Genomic DNA, 27898 nt, shown 5'->3' with positions numbered 1-27898 from the left:
ACACTCTCACACTCTCACACTCACACACTCACACTCACACAGTCACACTCTCACACACACACTCACTCTCACACTCACACGCATTCACACACACACTCTGTCACACATACTCACACTCACACTCACACACACTCACTCTCACACTCACACACTCACTCTCACACTCTCACACTCACACACATTCACACACACACTCTGTCACACATACTCACACACACTCACACACCTTACCGAGCCCTGGGGCAGCTGGCCTGGCTCCAGCACTGAGCACAGGGCAGTGGGGAAACAGGTGAGGTCCAAGGCCCTTTCAGGATGGACATTCTAAGAGACACGCCCTCTCCCGCCTCCAGGAACAGCCGCGTTCCTGCTGCACTTGGAGTGCACTGCAAACCACACTCTCGGAGAGAACTTCACTTAGGAGTCTTTACTCACCATCAGCGGTGTGAAGGAGCTTGTGGCTTTTCAACGTCCCTTTGGATTTGAATTTCTTGCCACACATGTCACATAGGTGCGTTTTCTCAGTGCTGTGACGATTCATGTGGGCCTTGAGGTTACTTTTGCTGCGAGTTGCATACTCACACAAAGAGCATTTGAAGGGTTTCACACCTACCAGAGGAGAGGAAAAAAACATATATATATACACACACACACACACACACTCCACACCCATTGTGAATACAGCAGGGCCCCGGCTTGTCCCTGAGCCCACTGCACCTCCCCACGCCATGCTCTCACCCAGGCTGTTCCTTCCGACCGGGCTGCCCTCACCGCCTGGCTCTGCCAGGGCTTCCACTCTGCCGCCTTCTCCGACTTTCCCAAGCGCAGGTCCTCGCTTCCCTGTCACTGTGCCCAGTCCTGCAAGTCTGCGCTAGCTGGGCTGCTCACAGCACGCCACAGTGAGATGCTCTCACTGCCCTCTCCCCTCGGGCTGGGACCCCTCGAGGGCGCAGGCCCTGAGCAGTTTACTCAGCAGATGTTCATTAAATTCAATTGAACTGAGTTAAACGGAATGAAATTAAAGGAACCAAGGGCCTCTGCAAACATCAATGAGATCAGGCATCCGGGATCAGACGTGAAAGCATATTTTACTTCACAGAGTCAGCAGGACTTTCCAACACTAGTTGTTGTCGGGTAATGACGAGAACTCGGGGGGCACTTGGCATTCAGCCGCCCCTCCTTCACTCAACAAACATGGACTGAGGACCTGCTTCGTAGTAAACGCTGAGGGCTGGCTGTGAGCTGAGCAGCACCGCCTGCACCGTCCAGAGGGAAATGCAGATGACCGCAAAGGCCACTGTGACATCTGCGGGGGAGGGGAGCTGTGCCTGAGCCTGAGCACAGGGGCGTCACAGACAAATCACCCCTTATCTATTGGGTTGTCGGAAAAGTCATGACGTAGTTTTTCTATGTTTTTCATTCCAAAAACGCGTCATGACTTTTCCGACAATCCAATACACTCCCTATGGCTTTGCAGTTGAGGAAGCCAGGCTTGAAAAAGGCTGCTGGGTGAGCCCAGGGGCACAGGCTGGGGCGCCAGCATGTTGGTCCCTGAGAGAGTCTCTCTCAGCCTTGGCTTTGATCTCAGCTGCTTCTGCCTCGTCGGGGCTCCTCCGCCCTCCGTCACTGTCCTCTTTACTGAACTTAGCCCCTCCCTTCCTAATGGTTCCTTCCCTGGGGCCTAAACACAGGTCACTTTTATCCCATTTGTAGGAAAGACTCGGTCCTTCCTCCCGCTCTAGGAGCTGCCATGTTTTCCTGCCCACTGTATTCCAGGTCCCCAACTCCCAGGAAGGGACTGCACAGGTGTCTACAAGGCCCCTCCCTGGCCCCAAGGCTCTGAGCCTCATCCCCAAGATAGCCAAGTCCTTCTGCAGGGCGAGAAAACAAACCTGGCGGCCTGCTGTCTCCAACCGTATCCTGACCTCCAACTTCCCAAAGGCCCAGAGAGTGCTCCCCAACACTTCCCTTCACAGGCAAGCACCCCGAAAGCACAGCCTATGTTCCTCCTTCCGCTACTTCATCTGCACACAGCCCTTCCACCGTCTGAATTCTTCCTCCACAGCATGAATACGGCACTCCACCCCGCCAGCATCAGAGGGCTCTGCGGTCCCCCCTTCTTCCTTCCTTCATAATAGCAACGCCTGCTCAGCACCTACCGTGTGCAGTGCACTATGGCGGGCACCAGTTACTGCCCTGACTGGCGCGGGGCTGATCCTGTTCTCCTGATGCTCGCTTTTTAGCACAGGAGTCACGGTCATTTATTTCGCTCCAGATTCAACAAGAGTGATAAAGAATTGCACACCACTGATCACTGCAATTGCAGCTAAATAAGTAATGATTTAAATCACTGATCATAGCGGGGGTGGGGGGACATAAATTCTCACTGCAGGAGACCGGAAGATACGCTTCCTCCTACTGCACCCCCACAGGAAGCACGCAAGCACAAAGCTCAAAGGGTGCTGCAGTCGGAAAAATGGCGACTCACCTTCATGAGCCCAAATATGACGCTGCAGGTCGGAGCCATTCTTCATGAAATAGAAATCACAATACGGGCACTTCATGGCTCTCTTTCCAATTAGCCCTTTCAGCTGAACCCTCCTCCCAAGCACCTCGGAGATGGTGCTCATGGAGACCTCTAGGAGAAAAGCAGATGATCGTCAGAAGCAGCCAAGGAACCTCGGTTCAAGTTCGATGTCAGTGAACTCAGGACAGCACCTGAACCCACTGGTCAATCCTAGCAGCACAGAGGTGGCCAGTCAAGGACGTGCCTCATGGTGTCACGTGATAGATTTCTGCCTCAAAAGGTAATCTAAGAGTCTCAGATCGAAATATCTGTTTACATAAAACGTGAGGGCTGGAGAAACTGTCTCATGAGACAACAGGCAGACAAATGCAAAATGCAAAGTCATTTATAGGAAAAGCAACCGTTTCTCCAACAAATCGATGTCATGGGGAAAAAAGCAGAGGCGGGATGTCCTGTTCGAATACAAGAAACTTAAGTGCCATAAACGCTAAAAGCAAAATTCTTGGATCTTGATTCAAACAAGCCAACTGTAAAAAAAAAAAAAAAAAAAATCTTGTGTCAATTGGGGAAATCTTTTTTCTTTCTTTTTTTTTTTTTTAGCTGAGCCATCCTGCCACCTGTTGGCAGCTCATGGCAGTTCAGCTCAGGCTGGGAATCGAACCACCGTTGCTTAGAGTTCACACTCTTGAGCGAGCTCTTAATCAGCTGAGCCATTCAGCCAGCCCAATTGGGGAAATATTAAATGGACTAATATTAGATGGTGAAAAGGGACTACTGGGAAGGCTGAATGGCTCAGTTGGTTAAGAGTTGGCTTAAGAGCATGAGCTCTGAGCAACAGGGCCGCAGGTTTGATTTCCACATGGGCCAGAGACGCTGCGCCTGAGCTGAGTTGTCACTGAGCTGCCAACAGGTGGCAGGATGGATTAGCTGGTGTAACAGCAAGACTGTCTGTTTGATGGTGGGCTATGCCCACCTGCAAATAAGACTGAACTTGAGCTGAGCTGCCACCCGGATGGCTCAGTGGATAGAGCGTGCACTCTTAACAACAAGGCTGCTGGTTCGACTCCCGCATGGGATGGTGGCTACGCCCACCCGCAACTAAGACTGAACACAGCACCTTGAGCTTACGGGCCACAAGCTGCCAATGGGCAGCCAGATGGCGACTGGCACCCTCCACAACGAAGACTGAAGAACAACTTGGCTGGTCCCCTCCCCCAATCCCCCAACACTGTTCCCCTACCCCAATTCCCTAGGAAAATCTTAAAAAAAAAAAAAAAAAAAGGAGTGGTTACTGTGAATTCTGTTGGTTTTAATGGTAACATGGTGGTTATGGTGACAAAAATCCTTATTAGAGATGCATTTTGAAGGTTTTGTGTGTTTTTTTAAATTTTTTTAAATGGGGAAATAACATGATGTCTGGGAAAAAGTATTCTAGAAAACAAAGTTTAGGGGGGCTGAAACAGGAAACAATTTTGGTAAAATGTAGACAACTGAGGAAGCTGCGTTGTGGATTCTCCGGAGTCCCACCCCAAGGATGTCACGGGGCAGCGGGGAGAGTGCCCATCACTAGGCTACAGGTGGTGTGTGCGCCATGATGGGGGCACAGGGGGGCCTCCCCCAGGCTGGGGCAACCAAAGCCTCCCCAGGGCGGGGCTGAGAGAATGTAAAAAATAAACAGGAATTCATGGGCAGAGTGGAGATGTGTCCCCGGCAGTGAGAACTGAATGCCTACGAAGCTCAAGTCTCACACAGGCGAGTGGCGTGGGGTTGATAAGACCTAAGGTGACAGTCATTCTAACTCAGTGAGGCTCCTGAGCCTGGGAGTGGGCCCACAGCCCTCATAACCCACCACGCTGGGCAACACAAACTTGGGGGGTGGGGGGCCAGCATGGACACCTGGGGGATGGGATCGCTGCCAGATCAGCCCTGGAAGTGGCCCATGAGAAGGCGTTTGAAGTTCATATTAAAAAGGGGAGGGGACTCATGAGGCTGCGGGAAGATGTATCTGAAGACCAGATAAAGGATAAAACGAAGTAAATAACTAAGCGCCCAACTCTAAATACCGATGATTGCTTCCCTTGAATTGACTCATATCTCCAGCTGTCGTTATTTCCATCAGAGCAGGTGATAATGTGACTCTATATTTTAAAATAAACGTAAGGATTTTAACATTAATACCCCACTCTAAACTGCATAACCTTACCGGGATGGTTCGTCTTGATATGTGACTTTATCAACCGATCTTCTGAAAAAGACTTTTCACACACAGGACAAGAGTAACTCCTTTTGTCCTTAATAGAAAGAGAGCATCATCAGTTGACCGCTTTGCTTGAACCCGGGCTCTGTGGAAACACCGCCACCACCGCCATCACCGTCTCCACCACCACCGCCATCACCACCATCAAAGCGGGACGCACGGTGCACCTTTCCAAGAATGTGACATGCAGCCTGCACCTGGCCCCACACAGCCCGCTGAGCTCAACAGTGGCAGGGGAATCCCAGCACTGACATTTCAGAGGGAGGGGTGGGCTTCGAGATGCTGGTCCTGAGGAGGTGGCCGAGCCTCTCCAGGGCAGGGCTTGGCCTCGAGTTCACTGTGCAGACCAGCACTGCTCCGTGACCCAGCACACTGCATGTCCTGCAGCACTTAGTGCTCGGCGTGCATGGAGTTGACAGAAGATATTTTATTGAGACGCATGAACACTCTCGAAGGGTAGCCATTATTATGCTGACGTTACAGATGAAGAAACTGAGGCTACGAGCCCCAGGTTTGAGAGGAAGAACCAGGGTTGGAGCCAGCGTATGGATGTTCACCTGGGCTCCTTGGACCACCCCAGGCCGTGTCCCTCCGTGCTCATGCTGCACAGCCACTAGCCTCACCAAGCCGGCTAACTAAGGTACAACATTCTTGGTTTATGCTTCTAGGGACATGCTTCCGGGAATGGTCAACGGCCTTTGCTCATCTGCCTTTTCTCAGAGCTCACGTTAGAGCTGTTTCACATGACAATTTTCCCAGAGGGTGGGTTAAACTGTGTTCCCCCAAAACTCATGGGTGGCAGTCCTAACCTCGAATGCCTCAGGCCTTATTTGGCAATGGGGTCACTGTAAGGTGTAATTACTTAAAACGAGGTCATCAGGGCAGGCTCTAATCCAATATGACTGGTGTCCTTAAAAAAGGGAAATTTGGACACAGGCATCCACCCAGGGAGAACGCCACGTGAAGATGAAGGCAGAGGGACGGGTGACGAGTCTACAAGCCAAGGGACACCAAAGCCTGCCAGCAAAGAGAGAGTCCTGGACACATGCTCGCTCACGGCCCTCAGAAGGCGCGGCACCGCCGACACCTTGAACTCAAACTCCTCGACTCCGGATCTGGGAGGCGGTAAATAACTGCTGTGCAAGCCACTCGGCGTGTGGAGCTCAGTTATGGCAGCCTGAGAAGCTAACACTGCGCTTGAGCTGCAGAAGGAAAAGAGCAGCGGCCGGTCGCCACCTGGTCCTTCGGCAGGCGGAGGGAGAGGCGGTTAGGCCCCAGGCAACGGAGGGCTGAGCAAATGGGTTTCCTTCTTGCTCTCAACCTCGGCGTCCCCATCAGGGAAGACAACCAAGCGAGGCGGCATCAGTGCACGAAACGCCGGCACACTCACAACAAGCCTCGAAAGTGTGGCCGGTGTTAACGAGCCCACACACCCACATCTCACAGAGCGCCAGAACCCGCTGGTGAGGACGCTGCACGTCCAGATGGACCGCAAACAAAAGCAGGACGTGCAGGAGCATGGCTGCCAGGAAATGTGTCGGGCCGTGTGTGCTCTGGAGGCTGTAAACACAGTCTATCTCACTTGGGTTTCCAGAAGGACCCATTCCGCCATTTAAGCCATTTACTGAGCATCGGCTGTGAGCTCTGCCTTGCACAAGTGTATTCTGTGTGCTGGTAAATGGATACAATCTTCACAGCCACCCCAAAATGCAGCCTGTTCATGCCACCAATAACAATAACAATAGCCACCATATCTTAAGAACTTACTGCAAGCACAGCAGTGTGAAAAGTGCTTTACATAGCCCAACATACGAGGCGTTTAAGAGCTTGCCCAAGGTCACAGCAGCACAGAGAGCAGAGTGGGACTCCCACACCAGACCTCTGGGCTCCAGAGCGCCTGCTCCTGTGAGACAGTGACTAGGAGTACAGACTGTGGGCTCAGGTTCCCTACGTTCAAATCCTGCTTTCGCCACTTACAGCTGGGGCAACATGGGGCAAGTGACTGAACATCTTAGTGTCTTAGTTTCTTCAAAATGGCAATAAAAACTGCCTCCTTGATAGGATTGCTAGGAGGACAAAGGAGACTAAACACTCATAAACTGGACTTCCAGCTTCCAGTGCAGCATGTAAGAAGTTTGGAAGTCCTCACTCCATCCTAACCACAATGAAAATTTGAACAAACTAAATACGCAACAACTCTTCTTGGATCCAAAAAGACACGCGGTCATAGGGCAAACCACTGCCCCCCAAATTGGACAATACACACGTAAAACCAGAGAACTACAACTTACTGCTGCAAAAATCCACAAGCAGAAACCTCCCAGAGAACAAGTACAACTGTGGAAGACAAAAATTCCAAGGGACCCAGTCATATGAGGACCCCCAAACTTTTGTGAGTTTTACCTTCAGGAGCTCAACCCTGCTCTCACAGTGAGTATCAGAGAAAAGCTGTCATGTTTCTAGCAGGCAGAGGGGAGTAGGACCATTTTGAAATACACCGGAACATTCTGATCTTCTTAGCAAAGCCTGGACTCAGGGGAGACAGGAAAACTAGCAAATTGGAATGGACAGAAATCACACGATGCCTGCTGGCAGACCACAATGGATTCAACTAGAAATCAAAAACAGAAAGCTAGCTGGAATATCCCAAAACATATATAGATTAAACATCACATATTCAAATAACACGTGAGTCAAAGAAAAAAAAATCTCAAGAAAATCTTTTTTAAAATTTTGAACTAAATAAAAATGAAAACAAGTTATCAAAATCTGTAGAAGGCAGTGAAAGCTGTGCTTAGAGGAAATTTATAGCATTGGAGGTATACATTAGAGAAGAAGAAAAATCTAAAATCAGTCATCTAAGCTTCCACCTTAGGAAAATAGAAAAAGAAGAGTAAATTATATCAAAACTAAATAGAAGAAAATAAAATCAATGAAATTGAAAATAGAAAATCAACAGAACCAAAAGCTGGTTCTTTGAAAAGACTGATAAAATCATTAAGACTCTAGCCAGGCTAACTAATTAAAAAAAAAGGACACAAATTAGTAATACCAAAAATGAAAGGAGACATACTACAAATACCATGGACATTGTAAGGATAGTAAAAGAAAACTATGAACAACTCTTTGTCCACAAATTTGACAACTTAGATTAAACAGACCAATTACTTAATAGACACAGTCTGCCAAAACTCATACAAAAAGAAATAGACAATATGAATAGGCCTGTATCTACTACAAAAATTGAAGCAATAATTAATAACTTTCCAAAACAAAAAGCACAAGACCCAGATGGGTTCACCAGTGAATTCTACCCAACAATTAAGGAAGAAATTATACTAATTCCCTATAATTTCTTATAGACAATAGAAACAGAGGGAATACTTCCTAACTCATTCTATGAGGCCGGCATTACCTAATACCAAAAACAGAGAAAGACATTACAAGAAAGAGAATTACAGGCCAATATTTCTAACGAAAAAGGTGCAAAACTCCTCAACAAAATATTAGCACACTAAGTCCAACAATGTATAAAAAAAAACTATACACCATGACCAAGTGGGACTTATCCCAGGTATGCAAGGCTGATTGAGCATTCTAAAATCAATTAATGTAACCCATCACATCAACAAGCTAAAATAATTTTAAAAATAAAAAAAATCACATGATCATATCAATAGAGGCAAAAAAAGAATTTGACAAAAACCCAACACTAATTCATGATAAACAATCTCAGTAAAGTAGGAACAAAGGGGAACTTTCTCAAGTTGATAAAGAATATCTACAAAATGAACTACAAATAACATCATACCTAATGGTGAGAAACTGGAAGCCTCCCCACTAAGATTAGAAACAAAGCAAAGTGTCCCCTCCCAGGACTCATTTTCAATACCACAGTGGGACTCCTATGTAATAAGTCCGTATGTAATAAGACAAGAAAATAAAATAAAAGATATACTGATTGGGAGAGATATAACTATCTTTGTTTGCAGATGACACGATTATCCATGGAGAAATTCTGAGAGAATTAACCACAAAACTCCTGGAACTAATAAGCAATTACAGCAAGGTTACAGGAAACAAGAGTAATATACAAAAGTCAACTGCTGCCTACATACCAGCAATGAATATGTGGAATCTAAAATCAAAAACACAATACAATTTACATTAGCACGCCACAAAATAAAATGCTTAGGTATAACTCTAATAAAATATGTATAAGCTCTATATGAGAAAAACTATAGAACTCTGATGAAAGAAATCAAAGAAGAGCTAAATAAGTGGATAACTATTTCATGCTCATAGACAGAAAGACTCAATATTGTCAAGATGTCAGTTCTTCCCAACTTTATCTATAGATTCAAGCAATCCCATCCAAAATCCCAGCAAGTTATTTCGTGGGTTTTGATTATAAAGTTTATATAGAGAGGCAAAAGACCCAGAATAACCAGCACAGTATTAGAGAACAGTCAGAGGACTGATACTACTGAACTTTAAGATTTACTGTAAAGCTGTAGTGAAGACAGTGTGGTATTGGTGAAAGAACAGACAGAGAGATCAATGGAACAGAAACAGAGTCCAGAAATAGACCTGCTTAAATACAGTCAAGTGACCTTTGACACAGGAGCAAACACTCTACAATGGAACAAAAATGGTGCCGGATCCACTGGACAGCCACATGCAGGAAATGAATCTAGACACAGACCTTACACCCTTCACAAATATGAACTCATAATGGATCATACACCTAAATGTAAAATGCAGAATTATAAAACTCCTAGAACACGTAGGAGAAAATCTAGCTGACCTGGAGTATGGTGATGACTTTTTAGATATAACACTGAAGGCATTATCCACAAAAGGGAATATTGATAAGCAGGACTGCACTAAAATTAAAAAGTTATGCTCTGCAAAAGAGAATGAAAAAAACTGTTAAGAGAATGAAAAAAAACAAGGCACAGACAGAGAGAAAATATTTGCAAAAGATATATCTGATAAAGGACTGTTATCCAAAATATACAAATAACTCTTAAAACTCAACAACAGGAAAACAACCTAATATGCCAAAGGCCTAAAGAGATACCTCACCAAATAAGATAAACAGATGATAAGTAAGCATATGAAAAGATGATTCACAGCATATGTCATCAAGGGAATGCAAATTCAAATAACAATGACACCACTACACACATATTAGAATGACCCAAACCCAGAGCACTGACAATACCAAATGCTAGAGAGGATGTGGAGCAACCGGAACTCTTACTCACTGCTGGTAGGAATGCAAAATGGTACAGCCACTTTGGAAGACAGTTTGACAATGTCTCACAAAACTAAACACATCCATATCATTAAATCCAGCAACTGCTCCTTGGTGTTTACCCAAAAAAAAAAAAAAAAGGAAAACTTATGTATACACACACACACACACACACACACACACAAAAGTGCATATAGTCTGCAGCAGCTGTATTCATAAAGGCCAAAACTTGGAAGCAACTAAAATGTCCTTCAGTAGATGAATAAATTGTGGTCCATACAGACAATGGAATATTAGCACTAAGAAGAAATGAGCTATCAAGCCACAAAAATATGTGGAATAAACTGAAATGCATATTTCTAAGTGAAAGCCACCAATCTGAAAAGGCTACATACTATATAATTCCAACTCTATTATATCCTGGAAGAGGCAGAATGATGGAGCCAGGAAAAGGACCCATGGTGGCCAGGGTGTAGTGGGAAGGGAGGGGCGACTGGGCAGAGCACCCAGGGTTTTCAGGGCAGTGAAACTACTCTGTGTGACACTTTAATGATGGACCCATGTCCTTTACATTTGCCCAAACAAGGGACAACACCGAGAACGGGCAACATCAGGGGTGAGGCCTAATGTAAGCCTGTGGACTCTGGCTGATAATGACGTGTCCATGCAGGGTCATCGGTCGTGAGAGAGGTACCACTGAGGTGTGGGTGTCCACAGTGGGTTGGCGGTGCACGCAGGGTTGCAGAGGGTACGTGGGGAATCTCTGTACTCTGTGCTCACTTTTGCAGTGAACCTAAAAGTGCTCTGAAAACTAAAGTTTATTGAAAGGAACACACCTGAAGTGCTTGGAAGAGGGTGAGTACTCAAATCTGAAAGGCTCTGCTGCCGTGATTTCAGCGTTGTTTTGTTATGATGCAGCTCAGCCTCAGGTAACAGACCTCCCTGGGCTAACGCACCTGCGCACCTGCAAAGCGGGTGTGAATGAGCGTTCTTCCTGTTGCTCTTACACAATGTCTCCTGAAGCTGATGGTCACCAGAGCACACTTAGGAAAAGGGTGCTTTATATTTAAAAACAGGAACAAAACAAAAGTCCCTCTGAACAACCAACCAGTGTGGATGCATTTCCCACCAAAAACCTGGGTTCCCAGCAGTGCCTGCCAAGCTCACATGTCCAAGGGGTCCAGGCTCCTGTGAAGCTGTCCTGAGCTTTCTACCCAGCCAAAGCCACTGACCCTCCAGGTCCAGCACTCCCAGCATCCTCGCATAGGAACTCGCACTCTCAGTGCCATTCTGAGAGACACGTGGGCCAGGCAAGCATCCTGCAGAGGAGGCCTGGGAGCGCTCACGGCTGTCGCCGGTGCCCTGGTCATCAGAGTTGAGGGAGGCTTTCGAAGGGCTTTGAAGGAGTTCACAGTGATCTCCCCTGAGCCCTTGCTGTTTGTTTCCTTTTAATCTGATAGTCTGAAAGCCATTTACCTCAGAGCTTATCAGGGCCCCTTACTTCCTGATGCCTTTGAAGGCTGTCAGGACACAGCAGTGGGAGGGGTGCTGGGAGCCCGGTGCACTCTTTGGACTCATTTCTTTCTTTTTCCAAACCTCAGTTCCGAACCGGAGATGAAAACCCAAACTGACAAAGCAAACTTAAAGAGAGTGGTGGTTAAAAGCATTCCTGGCAGAGGCGGAGAATATGAGATCCACGCCATTAATGACGGTAAGAGAGCCCAGGCCTGGGGGTTTGTTTGTTCCAAGGGAAATGGCCTTCAGAGCAGCTTGGGACTCGAAAAGAAGGGAGGTGTCAGCAGGAGGCCATGGTCACGGCTTGTGGTTCGTTGGGACGCAGCCCCAGGGCCGATGCTCAGAGCACAGCTCTCCGCTCCGGGGTTGCCTTGCCAACAGTTGCATGAAATGTTGGCTAAGTAAGGACACCTTAAAATACCTGATGGGAACTCAAAAATATAAGGTGGGGGATTCCACTCGGAACAGTCTCTCAGAAATAAAGGGCCATGGTCACGGGACCTGCTGTCCTCCGTGGGCTTGCTCACTCCTGCATTCCTCAAACTGCCCAGGGCCCGGGGCACGTGCCCGGCTTTGCACTGGGGACGAAGGTGTGAGACACTGGCCCTGCCCTCAAGGGGCTCACGAGCTGGGCCCGCAGAACTGTGAGCGCACAGAGCCCGTAACCACCACGGACACATGGCAAGTACGGCAAAGCCAGGAAAGGGGCCGCTGAGCTTGTGACCGATTTGAACAGTTAGAAAAGAGCCAGACACGTGCTCCGTTTGGGATTTGCACTCAGGACTTTCCTTTCCTGTTTTGCCGAGCCCGGCCCGTGCAGTTCCGGACCCCGGCTTGCTCACAGGACGCTGCTCTGTACACAGGAAGCTCTGGTGGCCCGAGGTCTCCAGCACTGTGGATAAACACCCAGTAGGGCAGCGCGGGAACAAAGTGGTCTGCGACCAAGTAAGAAAAGGCCACGCTCTTGAAGCCCTGGAGAAGGAAAAGCCTGCGTGCAGTCACTTCAGTTCAATAACATTATCTCTAAAAAAAAAAAAAGAAAGGGGGGCCGGCCGAGTGGCGCGTTGGTTAAGAACTGGCTTAGGACGCCAGCTCTGAGCAGCAGGGCCCGGTTTGGATCCCACATATGAGGGCCAGTGACCCTGCCCTCTACAGCTAAGATGCTGAACAACAGCTCAACCTGAAGCAACGTCCTCCACAACTAGACTGAAGAACAAAAAGGACAGCAACTTGTCTGTTCCCCTTCCCCCAATTCCCCAGTGCTGTTCTCATCCCCCAATCCCCAATAAAAATCTTTAAAAAAAAAAAATACGGACTAACTCATTTATTTCCAGAAAGATATTGGAGGTAGCTCCCTCTACTTTCTGTTTTTTGTTGGCAATATAAGATTTTAGCTTACTTCCAGCAAGTACATGTAAGATTGTTAGAATATGTGTACCTTTGTAGCCAAAAACAGACTATGCACTTCTCAACGACAGGAGCCGGCACGCATTTTAAACATTTGTTGAGACCAGCACGGCCTGGATGGACGCGTGTCATTACTATTCCTCCTCTGCTGCTACGTGGCTACTCAGAAGGGTAAGCGATGGTGGGCTGGCCTCTCCCCACCTGCCCGGACCTGTGCCGTGTCCCTCACAAAGGTCACCTCACTGAATCCCCACCACAAGCCTGGAGACTGGCATTCCCACTTGACAGACGAGGGGCCGGAGGTCAGGTAGTGAAGTCACACCGCTCACGAGTAGAGTGGTAGCATCAGAATGCAACACCAAAACGTGCCCATTCCCCAGCTCGTAACTGCTACGCCGTCCTTGGCGCCGGTTACCTGTGAGGTCTGCTGAGAAGAAACCCAAGCCAGAGACAAAGAGAACAGACTGACATATCCACCATATGGTCCACTTCCTGATAGTTCAAAAGTCTGTGTCAGGAGAAACTTATTTCATTAACAAACTCCCAGGTCCCCGCTCAAATCATGACGGCAGTATGAGCCCAGAACTATCATCCGTAACAATTTCCCGTGGGGTTCTGATTCGGGACGCCATGAATTACATCATCTGGGTCAGTGCCTTGCAAACTTGGTTCATGGGACCCACCTGTTTAACATCCCCGCCCAGCACATACATGTACACACGTGGACAGATAAACATACGAAACACAGAAACAAAGGTCTCAGAAAATACTACTTACCCTTGGTATAGATGAATGATGCTGCTTATTTCTATTTTATTCTCTTCTGTTTCGTTTTTAAGATACACTAGCTGTGGTCCACTAAACTGATTTCATAACATTCTCATGGTCAAGGGACTAAAAAAACACTCACTGGGGAGTCCTATACATATTTCTAATTTAACCCTAAGCAGTAGGAGAAAGTACCTTAGCTCCATTTTACAGGTGAGATTCCAGGAGGGTCAGCAATGGCCCCCAGATAACAGGTGTGGGTCCATCCAGCATGCCAGACTCACAGTCCCCTCTCACGGGACACATATCCTGTTCTCTCCGGCCTCCCCTTCACAAAGTGTGCACAGTGCTGTAAGAAGCGGGCTTGCTCCGTAAAGGTCACCAACTTCCTTGACTAGGTCCCCACAATTCCTTGATTCCAACACATCCCTGACTGTAAGTCACACCATCTAGTTGCTGACGAGATGGAAGAGGTGGTGAGAAGAAACTATATTCAGTGTGTGCGCACCTTCCAACCATTAGCTGCGCCCTCAGCTATGAACTGGGTCTCAGAAACAGGAGCTTAGCCAAGTTTTCCCGGAGTCCTGTCGCCACTGGAATGGACCTGGATACAGGGCCACTTGGGATGGGAGTGAGGGTGGGCTTTTATTTTAAATTTCCTTAGTTTTGCACTGCATGCGACTCTGTGTTGATAACGGGTAAGAGCCAGATCAAATGGGAGAGCCCAACCGGACTCAACACACCTGGCCCCACCTCCCTGCATCACAGGTAAGGAAACCAAGCCCCACGTGGACTGACGCAAGGACTCGCCCCCGGTCAGAACAGCAGGGCTCTGCCTTTCCTGGACAATGGCATCCATGTGGCGCCGCTCTGTCACAAGCTCATTCATGCTACCTCGCCTCCACCCTGAGGCATGGAATTCACGCCACTATTCCATAAGAAATGTCCAGAACAGGCAAATCCATTGAGAGAAAGCAGATTGGTGGTTGTCCCAGGCTGGGGGAGGGGAAAGTAAGTGACGACAGCTAACAGAAGACCTTTCTATTGTGTCAACATCTCCTTGGTCCCTTTGGCTTCATTATAGAAATAATTTACAGGCTGAAAAGACAAATGCTTTCTGAACTCAAAATACTGAAACCCGTCTTCATAACTGATGCTCTCTACGACGCTGGCATTACGGGCCATCTGCTTCATGGAAAATGCTTAGTTACTCATTATCCGGACATACATATGAAAGGCCCCCCCTGGTTTGTGCGGGCTACTCTGCTGGGCATTTCCTCCCTGCCTCTTCCCTTGGCCAAATCCTACCCATCGAGCTTAGAACTCCTCCTCCAGGCAGCCCTCCTCTACCGTGACCCGGCCTGGTCCAGGTCGGTGTGTGTTGGCCTCGCTCACCCTCCCTCATGGCCATATTGTCATTATGTCCATTTGTTTATCCCCGCATGAAACAAAGAAAGCCTTGAGGGCAGAAACGGGTCTTACTCATGTTGGAAATCCCAACGCCTGGCAGAAAAATCCCAGGAAATGATGCCTGTGACCCGTGTCAGCGAGCTGCAGGAGCAGAGAAGCACATTCACCTTTAAAAGTGTTTCAAATGGAAGCACGCAAATACCAGCGAGGGAAAAGGCTGAAATTCAACTTGAACAACCTGTAAGCAGGTGGGGGTGTTGACGGGAATCAGGATAGCCTCCTTGTTTGAAAGGTCAGCAAAGTCCTGCTCCCTTATTCCCGCACTTCTCTCACGGGGACTTTCAGACACGTTTATTCCTGGAGCATAAGGCACAGCACAGAAAATGTCAACACAGTCCCTGCTGTTATGGGACAAAGTCTACCTCCGCCACACTCCTTCGAATGACGTACAAGTGACCTGCCAGGAACGGCGTGGCTGAGATTCATGACCGACCACCACGAGTGGGCAGTGGGGGGCAGTGACAGAGCGTGGGTCACGGAGAACCCATGGGCTTGAGTTCCATCTCTGTCCCTTACCAACAGTGTGACCGATGGCACCTTACCCTATGACTCCGATAGAAGACACCTAATCTGCCCAGTGGAGGGAGCAGTCCCCACCTCCCAGTGGTGGCACTCAGTAAGGTCGCATGAGGGCCTGCACCCGGGATGACAACAGCAAAAGCGACTTCCCTTCCCCCAGTCCACACTTCCTCGGATGGCTTCTCAAATGTCAGTGCTAAAGAGAGATTCACTTTGAAGATTCATAACCACAAAGAGTTGAAAATTAAAGCTTCTTTAAATGCCAGTTTCCCAAGAAAAACGAAAGCATATGAGGTTGGAGCTGAAGATCTTAGAGCTTGTCCCTGACACTTCCCTGCTGACCCGGAGCCCCAGGGCTGCGGGCGGGAGGCTGAGCACCAACCTCCCGGGCCAAGACCACGCGTCCCTCTGAGACACACGGTGGGCGTGGAAAACAGGCCACCCAGGTCACAAAGCTCTTTTACAGCTTCCTCGTGTTTCAAAATCTCTAACTCCTGAGCAACAAGTCCCAGAATGATAAGCGGAATAAATATTAACAGCAGTAACAGTCGCTGGCTTACAAAGCTTACCCCACGCCAGGCACTGTTTCTGAGGCCTTTGCATCTATTCCCTCACCTCCTCCTCACCCGAGGATGGGTAAACCGGGCACAGCGCCAAAACATGGCTCCTCTTACGGCTACAGGCATGGTCAATGGGGGCAGTCTGGTTCCTGGTCTTAACGGCTAGGCTCCAAGGCTGCCCTGAGAACCCTGTTCTCGTGTTGGCCTCACTCCATCTTCACTTCATATGCGTTCCTGGCGAAGTCACAACAGTGACTTCCGCCACCTCAGGTTTCCTGCCCTAAGAGAATACTGGCAGCAATGCCACCCTGTCAGCAGCTCTGACAGGGAACAGGAACGTGTCCTAAGTGGTACCAGGTGGCATGTGACAGGTGGTACACAGTCTACCACACCAGCACTGAGCCAAGTTCTTTATTGCGAGCACTCCACTTCGATCTCCCAGTAAGTCTAGATCCATATACATGCACAAATATACACGTGTACATGTGCGTCCATATGTGTACTGTGTTACAGCTGTACATAACGTGTGTGCACATGTGTACATATGCGTTAACTAGAGTTCTCGGGGGGGGGGATCACTTCTTAAATTATATAAATGTCTAACCACTATGCCGTACACCTGAAACTAATACAAAATTGAATGGCAACTGTAACTGGAAAAAAAGTCAATTAAAAAACACATGTGTGGGGCCAGCCAAGTGGCTCAGTTGGTTAAGAGCTCGCTTAAGAGTGCAAGCTCTGAGCAACAGCGGTTTGCTGCCCGGCCCGAGCTGAGCTGCTGCTGAGCTGCCAACAGGTGGCAGGATGGCTCAGCTTAAAAAAAATAACAAAACGAAAAAAACACGTGTGTATACTTATACTTATGTGTGTATATGTCTGTGCATATTTGTGTACACATGTGTGTGCATAAAACAGATCCATACTTTTCCATATACATTTCAGAAGGGCTACCAAGTCTCAGAAAGGACAAGTGACTTGCCCAATGTCACACGGCCTGTGTAGTTAGAGCTCAAGACAGTTTGAATGCAGGGATCTAACCCCAAATGTGTGTTCTGACCTTCCCACAAAACCTGAAACCCCTGACTTCCCCCGTCAGCCGGTGATAGACGGCTATGCTGTTAATGATTTTCATGCCGGAGAACAGCAAGTGGCATAAACTTCAGCTGTCTGAAGGCTGTGCTGCCTGTGGCATAACAAGGAACGCAATTAGAACAGAACCCCACCTGGGCCAGCTGTACCTCCCTGATGAGACCAACACATCTCAAGTCGCTCTCAGGCAGCAGCCTCTTCAGTTAGATTAGGGTTTGCAAAAATAAACATTCACTCATTGTGTCACATGACCTACCACCAAAGAATTAAACAAGTTTTACCATCGTGAATATTAACAGCACCTTGAATGAACACGTCACTTTTTTTTTAAATAAATGTGCTTCACAGATACTCTTAAAGTTTCCTACAAAAAACACAATGGCTGGACAACGCTTGTTGTCAACATTTACGGTGCTGTTACTGTGAACAAAATACCGTGCTTAACACGCTACAGGCCTTATCTAATTTAACCTGTCAACAACTTTTAGCGGCAGCTGTTCCTATTATTATCCCTGTTATTAATAATTCTTTAAAGCGTCATCGGAGACACTCTTGCTTTACTTCTGTTCTGTACATCTTTTTTCTGTACACTTTCTCCGATGCTGAAAAATGAGCATAGAAAGCCACTGTATTCAATCTAATCTTTTTCTCAACATATGTGAGACTCTCCCTGTGAAAGGAACCCCTGGGCGAAGCCCCCTGTCTGGGAAAGAGCCTGTTTCCGGTTCGGACCCCTCCGGTTTCCAGGCAGGACGAGTACACACTGGATGGGCGTGGAGCATGGACACAGCCGTCTGCGTAAAAGTGAGAAAGCCATGAGCACCCAGGGGACGCGGGCTGCCATCCGGGCTTCTACTTACCAGCTCTGTGTGAACTTTAAGATGGGCCTGCAGCTTATATTTATCTGGAGTCGAGTAGTCACAGCCGTCAGTGGGACACTTCAGCAAGATGTTACTGTGTTTCTGAATTACATGGCGTTTAAGGCAGTTTTTGGTGATGGAAGAATAATGACACTGGGAGCAATAATACAGATGTTCCCGGGTGTGGGTGCGGACATGCATATCAAAATGCACTTGGTACCAAAAAAGTTTGCCTAAAAAAATATTGTCACGTGAGAACAAGGAAGTTTCTTTTATACTGAATCTGATTTTTTTTTCTTTAAATTATTACGACTTTGTAACGACTATATTTTTATCTCCCTCTACTGCTTGTCCAGGTCACCCTTCACGCTTTCCACCACATTTCTGTCTGGAAATTACTTGTCAGAGGTAGGAGGTTGCAAATATTAAGGGTGCTAGTCTTTCTGCCTGATGTCGGAGCTAGGATAGGGGAAATGAACAGTTATTGAGGGTCAATGGTGGTGTCAAATACTTCTATACACATGCATAAAACAGAGAGTCTCTGAATACTGACATCTGGGACACCGGGCCCAGAGCTGGGTCTCCTGCTTCCCGCGCTGCCACCTCTCCAGGAGGCTCAGAGGCCAAGCGTGCACTGGGACTGGCAGGTTCTATGCGGGGCCTCCCTACAAGGAGCTGAAGCCACTTCGGTCACCTCTCTGCTCATCTAGAGCACGGCCACAACTTAAAGCTCTATTTTAACGTGTCATCGGCCAGAAGAAAGGCTCTCCTTGGTTAAAGTTCTGGCAGAGGCCGTGGGCTAAACCTCTGCATGCACACCCGACAGCCCAACGGTCAGCTGTCCCGTCTCCCCGGCTGCCTTCACAAAGACCTCAAGTGCTAACGTGCAACACGGGCAGCTACCCGTCACTCTCTAAAAATGAAGGATAGCTCGGTAGCTTGTTTAGAAGCTGTCCTGTGCAAAGAGACATGAGCTCAAATCAAACATGAGGTGACCCAAAACAAGGTGGGGATGGATGGCCTGTGGGAGTGAGAGGGCCCGTCCGCTGTGTGCTCTGCCCCCTCTCCTTACCACAGTATTCACACTCCAGGTCTCCGTACACCTTCCGGATCCTCTCGCACAAGCCAGTGTCCATTCGCCTCTTCTGCAAACTGTCCAGGATCCTCATGAACGCACTCATGCTGGCCCGGTGCTCGGGGGCAGCTGTGCAAGAGTCAGGCTGGTCCAGCGCCACGTCCCTCCCACCGGCTACCGGAGGCAGGTCTGAGGCCTCCTCTGGGTTTGACCTGAGACACCCACTGGGATCTGGTCCATCGGGTGGCAGGGCAGCCGTCTTCGGCCCTTCCCCTGGGGGATCCTGGGCGCCCTGGGTCTCCTGGTTTGGATCGGGGCTTCTGGCCGGGGGCAGCAGCGGCTTGACTCCTTCGCCCTGAGTTTGGACAGAGCCCCCGTGCTGGGTGTCCAGGGTCTTCTCAGGAGCAGCATGGGCCTCAGCCGAGGAGGTATCGTTTCTCAACAAGAGGTCAGCTGAAACTACCACGTGCGAATGGAGGTCCGAGGCGACCTCCGCAGCTCCCAGCTCACAGGAGGACAGGGTGGGGCTCTCGGAATGGGGGGTGGCCACGTGCACCAGCAGAGCAGGCACCCCCACCGGGGCCTCCAGCCCCTTCCGTCCTTCCTCAGGCTGGGCCTCCCCAGGGCAGTCCGCCTCCTTGGGGGCACTGACCTCCTGGAACACGAACTCCTCTTCCACCAGCTGCAGCTGGCCCCCCAAGGCTTCTTGCTGGATGTCCCCCCCAGGCTCCAGGAGGCAGAAGCTCTGGTTGATGGAGCTGGTGAAGACCAAGGTCTCCTGGGCGGCCCTGTGCGCCTCCTTGATGTGGGAGCGCAGCCTGATGGAGCTGACAAACTTCTTCAGGCAGATGGCGCAGACGTACACGAAGGGGTGCTTCCGGACGTGCAGCTCCAGCGCCTGGTACTTGGTGGCCCCGTGGCCGCAGAGCTCGCAGGCAAAGGGCCACTTGTCGCCGTGGACCAGCATGTGGCGGTCGCGGTCCAGCTCGTTCTTGAACTTGCGCTCACAGATGTGGCAGTCGTACAGCAGCTGCCGCTTGCCCTCCCTGGTCAGCAGGCGGAGCTCGTCCAGGGCGTCCTGCACCTTCTTGTCCTGCGGGTCGTGCGCGTCCCGGATGTGCCTGATGAGGTTCTTGACGTCCGAGTACTTCTTCTTGCAGAAGCGGCAGTGCTGCTTGATCTTCTTGTGCACGCGCTCCACGTGCACCTTCAGGTGGCCCTTGCTCAGGCAGGTGAAGGAGCAGTCGTCGCAGCAGAACTTCTCGCCGGTGTGCTTGCGCAGGTGCACGTTCAGGTTGGCCTTGATGGCGCTGGCGTAGCTGCAGTGGGAGCACGCGTACGGCTTCTCGTTGGTGTGGATCCTCAGGTGCGCCTGCAGCGAGTGCTTGAACTTGAAGACCTTGTTGCAGTACTCGCAGGTGAAGATCTTGAGCTGGGTGGGCCCGAGCCTGGGAACAGAGGACAGCAGCGTTACGGGGAGATGGCACACGCCCAGGGGCCTCGCGTGCCTTCCCACGGGGCGAACACCAAAGGCTCCAACGTGAGCCGAGCAGGACTGAGGATGGACGTGCGCCTTGGCTCATCAGCACCCGGGACCGAGGACCCAACACGGACCAGGCACACGGAGAGGGGAGGGTGGTCCCTGCTCCTCAGGGGCTCACAGCCTGGGGAGAGAAGGCGGGTCAGGGCATGGCTGCAGCAGTGTGCTAAGTGTCGACAGGAGGATGTGCGGGCTGGAGAAAGGCAGAGGTGTCTGACCTGGACCCAGCTGACTGGGAAAACTTGCGGAAGAAGGGATGTCTGAGTTGCAGCACAGGACAAGGAAGACGGGGCGAGAGAGGGAAACGGGGGAAGGGGCGTGTCATTCACCACAGATACGATGGTCACGTTCCAAAGCCCACCCGACTGTATTCCGGGGTATTTTAAAGGGACCAGTCTTAATGGAACGAACTCAGTCTGCTCCGTGAGACTATAAACTTCTGCCTGGGTTTGCTCAATAGCTTCAGTGATCTAGATTTGCCTGTTCATTCACCAGCCATCAGGGGTGACAGCCTTTCTTACCCTGGGCTGCAAGTTTCCATGGGAGGACCACCCCTCAGTGAACGAGTCCTGGCCTCTCTCCACATCCTCCCTTCTTCCCAGTATAAGTAACTGACGTATCTGACAGGTGAGTCTGGAACAGGACCCCGCCTTCCCGAGCTGAGTTCGCTTCTCCCTTCCTGGTGGGGAGGCGTCTGCCCATGGACAGCACGTGGCATGGGAAGCTCTTAGCTAAGTGGGCATTCATGGGCCTGGCCAGCAACGGTCAGGACTGCAGGTGGGGCGGCAGTCAGGCTGTCCAGTTCTGCACCACAGTCGCAGGGAGCGCAGTGTGGCTGCACCACGCCCTTTGCTCCCACAGCTCTATCCATAATACAGCTGAAATGTCGACTTCCGTCTTCCTCCTCCTCCCCCACGGCGGGCTTTGAACTCAGGGTAAAAAAGATTGCTGTTCAGGCATCATTTATTAACCTCATGCATCATTTATGGATAAATTATGGTCTTTTATTAACACTTGCCAAAGTGTCTCAGGCCCTGTGTTAGATTTCGTGTATGTGATGGAGCATAAAAGCACAGCCTGCCTCGTGAACCCTTTCTCTTTCAATAAGGCAATGGGTATACTGAATGAGATGGCAGAAATAAAAGCTAGCATTTACTGAGTTCTTAGCATATGCCAAAACCTATTTAATCCCAACCCTATTATTATACCCATTTTATAGATAAGAAAATGGAGTGTTTGCCCAAGGTCATATACTTAGTAAGTGGTGAAGCCAGGATTGGAACCCGAGCACATTGTCTGCCTCCACAGCCTACATATTCCTCCTCAACCTCTAAATTGCCTGAAAACACTGTTCACACCAGCCCCCTCCCCGGGGGACTGTACACATGGAGAAGGCCCCCGGATGGGGCTTCCACTGCTGTTGGAACAGTCACCTGTTTCTAAAATCAACAAATGGCAGTCACCAAAGTACTATGACATGCACCGGGGACAGGAATTGGCAGATGAGCCACAGGCCGGTGAGGCTTCCTCTCGCCTGTAACTGCCCCCTCTGGACGGTGTGTCGGGTTCTCCAAGGAAGTCCTCGGAACAGCTGCCAATCACGTGGTGCTGTTAATCAGATACATTATTACACTGCACTCACTACAACTGCAAAGTCTGTCTTTATGGAACTCTCATACAGCTATATTTGATCAACACAGGTTGCCTTGTCCTTAAATTAAAAATATTTAAATGGATTACAGTCCATACACACTACAGGGTACAATTCACATGATGTAATTAAAATATTCAAATGTGAAAGTTATGGGGATGCCTGCATGCTAAACTCAAGGCTAATTTAAGGAAACTAATTTGGATCTTTCTCAAATGATGAAGCTATCTAGAAGGCGATAAATTGTATTGGTACAAAGAACACCAAAGGAAGAAACCCTATATTCATACTGCTCATTAAACAAACACATCACGGTACATATTTCCTTCTCTGATGCAAGATCTATATGGGCTCAGGAGAATCGTTTGCTGTGATTTGTGTGTGTGTGTGTGTGTGTGTGTGTGTGTGTGTGTGTATTATACACAATTGCCTGATAAAGGCCTCAGTGCCTTATTTCCACCAAATGGAATGAAATCTGGTGAAGATGCTAAACAGCCAACATCTGACTCAAGCACAAGCCACTGACTGAACTGACGCACAGAGCTGCAAAGTCGCACGATTCTCTTGGATTATTTTACTCAAATGTTCCCTATTCAGTGAGAGAGGCACTCTCACGCACTGCATTCTAGGAAGTAATCAGGCAATCAGTTTACAAGGCCAGACCCCTTGATTCAGCCATTCCGATTCTGGGAATCTATCTGAAACAACAAATACACAATTTGAATGAAGGTACTCACTGCACTATGTCTCACAACAGTTGACAGCGGGAAGCTGTTTGAAGGTCCCGACATAGGGAGCTACTTGGCACATTTTTTTTTCACTCATTCATTCACTCATTCCAGGCAGTGGGGACACAATAGGGACGAAACCAAACACAGCTCATGCTGTCTAAGGCACACCTCCTAGGGAAATGATGACCATCAGCTCCCTGCCGGACGGAAAAAGGCAGGGTGCTCTAGGAGCTCCGGTCAGGGCAGGCCGCCCTGAGGACCGGACACTTGAGTAGATAGCGGAGGGGTGACCAGACAGAGGGGGGCAGCCAGGAAGAGGCACCTGCAGGAGAGATGAAGGGAGTGAAAGGGAGCAGGTGGCCGGAGCCCAGAGAACCAGACGGGGTGCCGCAGGGGGCCGGGCGGCAGAGCGGGCAGCCCTGGGAGGCCCAGGAGGCCAAGCTCTCCTCACAAAAACGTGAGGCCTTACAGGGAACGATCCAATGGGCATCTTTTACAAAGATCTCATTGGCTGCGAAGCCCAGAGTTAAGGAGGTTACAGCGTATCCCCATGATGTTACAGCGTGTAGCTACAGAACAGAGTTCATGAATGTGAGGAACAAAGGGCAGTGAGTATAATGCGATTAATGTGAAAAGCAAGATACAAAACGTCACATAAAATATAAACTCAACTTTATAAACTAGAGGGGCTGAAAAAAGACTGGAAGGAAATACAGTAATATTAATAGTGGTTATCTTAGGGCAGTGAGATTACAAATGATTTTTTTATAGTTTTCTGGACTTCCAAAATTTCCTACATAATAAATCTGATAATAAATATAAATAAATATTTATATGAGAAAATAATTGATATAACCTAAAAGTGTGTATCTGTATTTTACAAAGCAAAATTCTCATGCAAAAAAAGTCTCTTTCATAACTATTTTATAACGGATACTCTAAAATAGTAACAGAATGCATGACAATAGGAACCCAGCCTAGATCTGTTAATTAAACATCAAGTATATTTATCTGTAACAGAAATAGCATTTAGTTGGACCCTTCCCTGACAGACCTTGAAATATGAAGATAATTAGCGAAGGTCTACAAATCAACCTGAGTTGAGGCCAGAATGGTCTTCAAATTCAATGCCATTACAGTTTTGCCAAAGGAATGAGAATTTTTACAACTTCATTAATAAATTCAGTTGCTCACATTTGAAAGAAGAGTGGACTGAGGCTACAAATTAATGAAGCAACCCGCATGACATTATGTTGTAGTTTAACAGGAGCACAGCATGTGCCCGACAGTTTCCATATCTTTTGACATTTATTCTCACCACTAGACTAAGTCAGAGCCTATGGGACAATCTTGTGGTTGGTGTGACAGAGGCTTGGAGTCAAGAGCACGTGTCCGCTCACAGGAGATTGACAGCTTCATCCAGGCAGTGGCCCTGTCTGTCCTGATCTCGCTCACATTCCCAGCACCTGACACATAACAGGTGTTTAATCTGCAGAGCTGAACTCAGTAGAAGAATCTGGAGCCAACCCAGGTCCATTTAGCACTAAAGATTAATCCCGTTTCCCCTCTTCAGAAACAGGGAGACCCATCCGTGACGGGCATTTTCTCTGATGTCCCTCTCAGGATGGAAGATGTTTGCAGAGCTCAGGTGATGCCTGCTAATCTACCTCTTCAGGTACATGTCACAGCTGAGACAGAGACCCTGGAGGGCGTGTGGAGATCACACACAGTGGGTCGTTAACGGGCCATAATGGAGGAGTTGATTCTTAAGTTAAATCAAGAAACCCAAGTCCTTTACAAAGCGGAGTCCTAATAAACTAGCGTGCTGACCCCTCGCCCTCTGTGGGGGTCACTGGAGTCCCGTCTCTGTCTGCAAGTCACGCACAACAGACACTTTACCTGCTGGACTTCATGGGCTGCTCATACGGCGTCTGCTGAATGGCGTACTCCTGGTACCCTCTCCGAGGTGCCAGGTCGGCCGAGGTGGCCTCGGGGTTTGTGGCTCCTGTTTCTGGGGGCCCAGCCTCCACGGGAACAATCTTGGTGGCACCTGAGACAGAGGTACAACGCACTGAGTATCAGAGAGGCACCACGAGTGGCCCAGGGAGGGACCAGAGCCTGGAAGGTGTGTTTCTTTACTGTATGTTCCCCGTGCAAGATAGTTTTCCCTCAGTTCGCACATTTAACCTGTGTGAGTGTGTGTGTGGGGTGGGGGGTGGGAGATGGGGGGCAGGAGACGGGGATAGGCAAGTTGTCTAAGAATCTGTCAAAATGTCCTGAGGTATATTTCCACTTGATCTATTTATTAAAAAACAAAATCATATAGATACATAATGTGCGTGTGTGTGTGTGTGTGTGTGTGTGTGTGTGTGTGTATACCTGCAAGGTTTTACAGGGAATCACGTGTGTCAAACTTTGTGTAAGTGTAAAACGGCATCAAGCAGCAAGGATCCACCGAGCAGCGGTGGACAGGCACCAGGGTGCCTGGGCCCAGTCCCAAGGAGGATGCTGCCCCCCATCTCTGGGCCTCTGCTTCCACCCATGAAATGAAGGGTTTGCAGGGAGAAACCCCAAGGTCACTTGTGCAATTCTATGATGTGAAATGATCAAAGACCTTGTACAGCAGCGGGAACCTCATGTGTATGTGTATATACATGTGCACATACATGTGCACACACACACACATGTATGTGTCAAGTGCATTAAAGGAAAGGCTCCGCTTAGCCCCTTGTTTCCCGAATAGCACAGGAAATTAATTATACTTTTCACGCCACTTGTATAAATCTCAAAATACAACCATCAATTTTTAAGGAGTTACTGTAGAAACTTTCTCAGGACATGGCTGAGGACAGGAACCTGTCTGCGACTTCCATTTCCCAGGATAATACTGCTCTGAAGAAGGGCAGGGCAAAGTGACTTTCCTGAAAGTTCTCCTCGTCATATGATTTTATGTGAATAATTCTTGACTTACGACCTTACTCAGCACTGAAGTATAAACAGGAATTTATTCAGTGTTTTCATTTTAAATAACGAGTTACTATTAGCATTGAAAATAGATGCTTAAAAGGCTGTAGCTGTTTTTAAAATCCTAAACTTGATTTTTCAATTTTATTGGACACCTATCACCCCAAATGGATGGGAAAAACAAAAACAAAACAACATTATTATACTGTGGAATCTACTATCATAAGCTGCTTTTAGTCTGAAGTATCCCTTCCTGAAAGAGACCTTTTTTAAAAAAAAAGTAGTATAAGATATCCACTTGCTATTTTATATGAAATAAAAGGGAGAGAGAAATTTCCAGCATTATAAATATTTGATGAACCCCACTAAAAAATGCAAAAAAGAAACCAGGCCGAGGGAACTGAATAGCCAGTGTAGGTCTTGGAGAGGCAGCTCCTCAGTGTGTCTGAGTGGGTCCGTCTTACACGTAGGACGGCCCCGCTGAGCGCAGTGAGGGGGAAGCAGGCATCCATGGGACAGGCTGGGTGAGGGGGCAAAGGAAAGAAACCCTCTCCCTGGCCGCTGCTCCTGAGTGGCCACTGGGATGGCAGGGGTGGCGGCGGCGGCAGCAGGAACAGCCCCTCGCTATCTCTCCTCTGCACGCTATCCCCAACAGCCCCGGGTGGTAACAGGTCTGCGGGTCCCAGACTAGTGAGTAAATAAGTGAGCAAGCCGCCCGGGATCACAGGGTCCAAGCTGTACAGCCTTGCCCAGAGAGTCTCGTTTGTCACTTCCTGCCTGTTGAGGTCACCTGGAATAGCTTCGTGTGCAGTTAAAACCACGCTTATGATGGGTTTCTTTGCTCCGGAAACCTGCCCGGCCTCCTTTCCCGAGGTCTTCTGGACTTTCTCTGTTCTCTGTGTCCGCGGCCTCCTCGGGGCCTTTTCTCCATCTTCTTCCTTAAACTTCTTTTCCAGTTCAAGGTCAGACTCGTTACCTAAGAAGCAAATGCCAAGGTGTATAAAATAGCCTTTTATAGTAGCGATAGGCTTGGAGAGTGCACATAACCCTTGTATGGGGCAGGACGGGGAAGATATAGGTGTGACATATACATTGACCCACAGTGTGACACAGGCCTCTCTATCGGTTTGGGCTCCATCTTTGGTTCTTTAGTCCTTCATTCGACTCGGTAAATATTCATTGCACCCCCTGCCACAGGCCACCACCTGGGCACGTGGGACTCACTGTTGATAACATAGGCATAGCCCCTTGTCTTGTTTTCATGAACCCCACCATTCTGCAGTCTTTAATAAACAACGCTGCACAGAGGATCAAGTCTCCAAGATTCACAGCCTAAGAGTAAACCACTCACCTACTCAGCTCACAATTAGTGGGCACGGTCCGTGTGCCAGGCCTGGCGACCATCAAGACTGATAAGGCTGACCCATCAATCCCACTCTTAGGTATTTATCCAAAAAAACCCCAAGACATTAATCTGAAAAAATATATGTACCCCTATGTTCATTGCGGCACTATTCATAATAGCTAAGACTTAGAAACAACCAAAATGCCCATCGGTAGATGACTGCATTAAGAAACTTTGGTACATTTACACAATGGAGTATTACTCAGCTATAAAGAAGAAGGAAATCGTACCATTTGCAACAATATGGATGGACCTAGAGAACACTATGCTAAGTGAAATAAGTCAGTCAGAGAAAGACAAATA

The 27898-nt window shown here is 48.6% G+C and overlaps 1 protein-coding gene across 5 annotated transcripts in view; it reads right to left on the bottom strand.

Annotated features, from left to right (window-relative positions):
• The window catches only part of ZFAT (zinc finger and AT-hook domain containing), a 219382-nt gene that overhangs the window by 68016 nt on the left and 123468 nt on the right, over positions 1 to 27898 (bottom strand). For 4 of the 5 annotated variants that reach the window (XM_019651286.1, XM_019651281.1, XM_019651283.1 and 1 more), the window contains 7 exons: positions 26981 to 27166; positions 25126 to 25276; positions 19302 to 20752; positions 18230 to 18462; positions 4728 to 4815; positions 2486 to 2635; positions 433 to 606 (listed from right to left, as the gene is read on the bottom strand). In XM_019651286.1, coding sequence (XP_019506831.1) covers positions 433 to 606; positions 2486 to 2635; positions 4728 to 4815; positions 18230 to 18462; positions 19302 to 20752; positions 25126 to 25276; positions 26981 to 27166 — 2433 coding nt within the window. The remainder of the gene's footprint in view (positions 1 to 432; positions 607 to 2485; positions 2636 to 4727; positions 4816 to 18229; positions 18463 to 19301; positions 20753 to 25125; positions 25277 to 26980; positions 27167 to 27898) is intronic. The other variant, XM_019651285.1, reaches the window with a different exon arrangement.

Source organism: Hipposideros armiger, unplaced genomic scaffold (assembly GCF_001890085.2).
Source record: "Hipposideros armiger isolate ML-2016 unplaced genomic scaffold, ASM189008v1 scaffold_157, whole genome shotgun sequence".
Classification (NCBI taxonomy): domain Eukaryota; kingdom Metazoa; phylum Chordata; class Mammalia; order Chiroptera; family Hipposideridae; genus Hipposideros; species Hipposideros armiger.
This window is presented reverse-complemented; position numbering and strand designations above follow the sequence as displayed.